This window comes from Calidris pugnax, unplaced genomic scaffold, assembly GCF_001431845.1.
Source record: "Calidris pugnax isolate Ruff unplaced genomic scaffold, ASM143184v1 scaffold302, whole genome shotgun sequence".
NCBI lineage: Eukaryota > Metazoa > Chordata > Aves > Charadriiformes > Scolopacidae > Calidris > Calidris pugnax.
Genome location: NW_015091041.1, coordinates 232,051 through 237,121, shown reverse-complemented (window position 1 = coordinate 237,121; position 5,071 = coordinate 232,051). Strand labels below are relative to the sequence as shown.

Genomic DNA, 5,071 nt, shown 5'->3' with positions numbered 1-5,071 from the left:
GGCGCGGAGGAGCCGCCGCGCCCCCGCCGCCGCGCTCAGGGCCCTGCCGGAAGCGCGGCTCCCCCCCCGCGCCGGGCGGTGCTGAAGCTGAGCCGCCGCCGCCATCTTTGGGGATGGCAGAGGGCGGCCCGGGAGGCGATTAACGCGGCGGGCCGGGCTGGCCACCGGCCACCTAGGCTGGGACGGGCTGATAGGGCACCGCTGCTGCCTCATAAGCCCCCAGGGAATTACTGGTGGCCCCGAGTGGCCAGCCCGACCGCTGACCGGTCCCCGCTCTGGAGGTGGCAGCTGCGAGCTTTGGGCCTCTGGGGCTTATCCTTCCAGGGGCAGCCTTATCCTCTGATGTCTTCAGAGCTGTAAGCTTAGGAGGCCTCGCTGAGGAATTTATCACTTCATAGTGTTGGGCTTTCATCGTACCCCGGTGTGTTTTGTAATTAAAGGTCACCTGGCCCAGATCAGGCCGCTGACCATTCCCTGCCCCTTTATTGTGATAAACAATTCTGCAAAACCACCTTCTGGTGAGGAGGAGATCGCTTCCAAACTGCAAAGATAATTTGTTTTATATGCCACCTAAGACAGATTTCAGCAGTTTGTGTATGCATCAGCTTGAATACATGAGATGTTTCAATCATAGTATAAGTACGTATGTTACCTGTCATTTTCCCTTTTAAAAAGCCCTTCTATTTCACTCTCTGATTTCTTGAATAGATCTGTATATATTATCATTCTTGTGATGCAATTATGCTTTATGGAAGTCCTTTTATGAACAAACTCAAGTTTCCTTACACCCTTGACAACTTCTGTTTAAGTTTTGCCTTTGAAAGGAAAACAGAGAGTTTACCAGTCTTAGGGAATAAATATTTGGGCAGAGCGGAAGCTGCAGCTTTTGTAACATTTTGTTTTGTTACATTGTATCCTGTGTGTGATACACAGGACTTTAAAATACAGACATAGAGATTATTCCAGTTGAACACAGACTACCCTAATTAATTATAATGACCCATCTATGTGTGTAGAGGTAGAAATGCAAAACTATTATTTTACACATTAGGAAGGTGAGTTAGATTATTTAATCAAGGTTACATCACGGAGCTTGGAGGATAATTACGTACTCCTGCTACTCAGCCTTATATTTAAAACTAAACTTTGGCTACAAAATCTATTGTAAAGCCACACAAATGTCTAATTGCTTAAACTAGCACTCAGATGCAGATCACTGAATTAGGCAGTTTTACTAATTCTTTGATCTCATGGTAAAAGTGAAAACAAATATGTTTATCAGCCTGCAGGATTTTAGAATAAAATCAATCCAAATTGAGCATGTTAAGCTCAATTTAATATATCCTTTGGGTTACCACAGCAGCTTCCAAAGCCCAACTACTAGTAGCAAAACTATTATTTTACACATTAGGAAGGTGAGTTAGATTATTTAATCAAGGTTACATCACGGAGCTTGGAGGATAATTACGTACTCCTGCTACTCAGCCTTATATTTAAAACTAAACTTTGGCTACAAAATCTATTGTAAAGCCACACAAATGTCTAATTGCTTAAACTAGCACTCAGATGCAGATCACTGAATTAGGCAGTTTTACTAATTCTTTGATCTCATGGTAAAAGTGAAAACAAATATGTTTATCAGCCTGCAGGATTTTAGAATAAAATCAATCCAAATTGAGCATGTTAAGCTCAATTTAATATATCCTTTGGGTTACCACAGCAGCTTCCAAAGCCCAACTACTAGTAATTTATAGGTTTAATTTATTGACAGATATCATATGAGATGATTATGTTTTTTAACCCAGGGGCAAAGGGATACCTTACTGAATTGGCCAAATTCCACCAGTTTTAGCCTCAGTGAAATCTTTTAAAATCAGTGTCTCTTTTCAAAATGCAAGTTACGAGACAATTTCCTGAGCAAGGTAAATTTTTAAAGTAATTTCCCTTTGTGGGTGGGACGTCAATAACAGCATTTGAAAAGATACATTACGGTTTAATTTATTGACAGATATCATATGAGATGATTATGTTTTTTAACCCAGGGGCAAAGGGATACCTTACTGAATTGGCCAAATTCCACCAGTTTTAGCCTCAGTGAAATCTTTTAAAATCAGTGTCTCTTTTCAAAATGCAAGTTACGAGACAATTTCCTGAGCAAGGTAAATTTTTAAAGTAATTTCCCTTTGTGGGTGGGACGTCAATAACAGCATTTGAAAAGATACATTACCACTGTGGGGGTGCAGCAAGTAAATTTGGAGACAGCCCTTTGCGAGGTGTTGTTTGGGAGTCAAGTGCTCGATGGTGTAAAGTCCAGTTACTCTCTGGAGAATTTATCACGGATATTTCCAGAGGATTGGAAAGTTGTCACCAAGTGCATTTTCAAATCTAGCTGATCTTTTGTAACCAGTGAAATTCCACTACGAGGTTGTGCAAGCAGGAAGCGGTCCTTATCAGTGGCCCAGCTTTGTTTTAAAGACAGATTAAAAGAATTTTTTTTGTAGACCTAGAGATCAAGAAGTGGATAAAAGGTTACAAGGAAGTCCTGAGAAAAGGACTAGTTCCTAAAACATTTTTTTTTCACAGACAAGCTTGTGAATTCAGGTTTGAAGCGGGAAGCAAAGTAATATGCTGAGTGAAAGTATTTCTGTGGGGGTGCAGCAAGTAAATTTGGAGACGGCCCTTTGCGAGGTGTTGTTTAGGAGTCAAGCAGTGTAAAGTCCAGTTACTCTCTGGAGAATTTATCACGGATATTTTCAGAGGATTGGAAAGTTGTCACCAAGTGCATTTTCAAATCTAGCTGATCTTTTGTAACCAGTGAAATTCCACTATGAGGTTGTGCAAGCAGGAAGCGGTCCTTATCAGTGGCCCAGCTTTGTTTTAAAGACAGATTAAAAGAATTTTTTTTGTAGACCTAGAGATCAAGAAGCGGATAAAAGGTTACAAGGAAGTCCTGAGAAAAGGACTAGTTCCTAAAACATTTTTTTTTTCACAGACAAGCTTGTGAATTCAGGTTTTGAAGATCCTTAGAAGTAGAAAGCAAAGTAATATGGCATAGGAAGATTTCAAGGTAGAGAGAATAACTAAAGAAAGCTCTTCTTTTACAAGCAAAAAGAGAAGAGCCCAACAAACAAAGCCTCTAAACGTGACTGTGTTTCCTCCTCAGCCCCTGGGCAGCTGAGAAGATTCAAGAAACACGAAGGACCACCAATTATTGTAGCGTTGTGTGCTCAGCTATTGAAACCCAGAGGTCCACCAGCTCGAAGGGACATCCCCCGCCTGCAGCGGTAGATGGCAGCCACGCTCCATGCGAAAACTGAGAGTGTGTCCACAGTTTTAGGAAAAAAGTCCCTCAGGTACGCTGGTGTTATTTTTTTTCCTATCCCAACATCACCTCAATGAATTACAACAAATGAAAGTTGCTTAATACGCAACTTTTGGGCTATATTTATGCTGCAGTCACTGAGCTCAGCTCACAGCCATATGCCCCCCTGTCCTTGTTAATATTAGAATAGGTAGCTGAGGTGCTTCCAGCAAGATCTCCACATCCCATTGCATCTCCCTTTCAGTCCAGTGAGCTCTGTTCTGTCACAAATGCCTGTCCCTCACTTCCTCGGCTTGCTGGCCCACAGCTGGCTTAGGTGTGAGTTGAGCTGGTAACCACACACAAATCCTGGAAAAAGTAAGAGTTATCAGGAATGCTCCAGTCCACGTATTTAAAGGAGTTAAGGAAGAAGCTTTTCTACCAGAGAAAGTAGATTGTGAGCTATTCCCTCACGTGCAAGGACACGTAGCTTAAAACACCCAAAATACCCAGGGATTGCAGTAAACATTTTCTTGTCTTGTAGTTATTGAGCTGTTCATTAAGCTTCATGCTATCAAGATTTTCTTCTGCAACAGAGAATATTTACTGACTGAGAGAAACGTAGAGTTGTTTCCAGATGAAATTCCCACACAAGTCATAAAGCTGCATGAGTTGAAGCTTGAAGAAAAGCATTTAGTGTCCCAACGTTCACTAAAAGATTGCAAAATGGGCAAAAACTTTGTAAATAAATGAAAGTAACTGAGGGGGTTGCAGGAATGAACGCAAAGAGAAAAGGCTCCCCTCATACAGGGAAAGTTAAAGTTGCAGAAGTGGGAAGGAAGAGGCAGTTGGCACAGAGACTTCTGGAAGTGCTGTGGTTTGGGATGGGCTGGACACTAAAGAACAAAAGAAGTAAGAGGAGGCAAAGTCGCCGGAGTGATATGCTTAGTATGGCTTTTTAGGACAGTTTTTAGAAACAAGTTTTTTATTTCAGTTTAATAACTTGTGCTGCTTGGGAGAGTTCTCATCTAAAGCTCACGAAAATTGCAGTAGTTTATGTACTTTAAATACCTCATTCAAATTTTTGTATCTGCAAATTTCTTCACTTTCTTTTATGGCATAGTAGTTTATGTACTTTAAATACCTCATTCAGATTTTTGTATCTGCAAATTTCTTTACTTTCTTTTACGGCATGAACTTGAACATAAGAAGTTCCATCTAAACATGAGGAGGAACTTCTTTCCTGTGAGGGTGGCAGAGCCCTGGCACAGGCTGCCCAGAGAGGTGGTGGAGTTTCCTTCTCTGGAGACATTCCAAACCCACCTGGACACGTTCCTGTGCAACCTGCTCTGGGTGGACCTGCTTTGGCAGGGGGTTGGACTAGATGATCTCCAGAGGGCCCTTCCAACCCCACATCATTCTGTGATTCTTCATTTTTGAAACCTGTAAGTGAAGCATACTCGTGAAGAGTTTATGGTGTGTCTCCAAGCTCTTGTACCTACATTTTATCCTGTTAAAAAAGAGGGCCTTAAAGCATGGATGAATTTTAGCATCTGTTTTAAACGCAATATCTGTAGTGATGTATTTTAGTCCATTCAATTCCATCAGCACCACCATAAACAAAATTCAAAATGCAGATTAGTTTAGAATCATATTTCTCCCTCTATTGGACACCGATAGCCATAATACATCAAAAATTTAATTTGGGCAGAGTTTTGCTAAACGCATGTATGTTTTAAATTTCATCTCTATAAATCGGGGTACACTGGG

At 41.4% G+C, this 5,071-nt stretch overlaps 1 protein-coding gene across 1 annotated transcript in view; it reads right to left on the bottom strand.

The window, feature by feature from the left end:
• LOC106896316 (peroxisomal targeting signal 2 receptor-like) overlaps positions 1 to 3,480 on the bottom strand; it is an 11,743-nt gene extending 8,263 nt beyond the window's left edge. Inside the window, exons 1-2 of the mRNA XM_014956152.1 lie at positions 3,475 to 3,480; positions 2,228 to 2,321 (exon numbers count right to left, since the gene is read on the bottom strand). Coding sequence (XP_014811638.1) covers positions 2,228 to 2,321; positions 3,475 to 3,480 — 100 coding nt within the window. The remainder of the gene's footprint in view (positions 1 to 2,227; positions 2,322 to 3,474) is intronic.
• Positions 3,481 to 5,071: the final 1,591 nt, after the last annotated feature.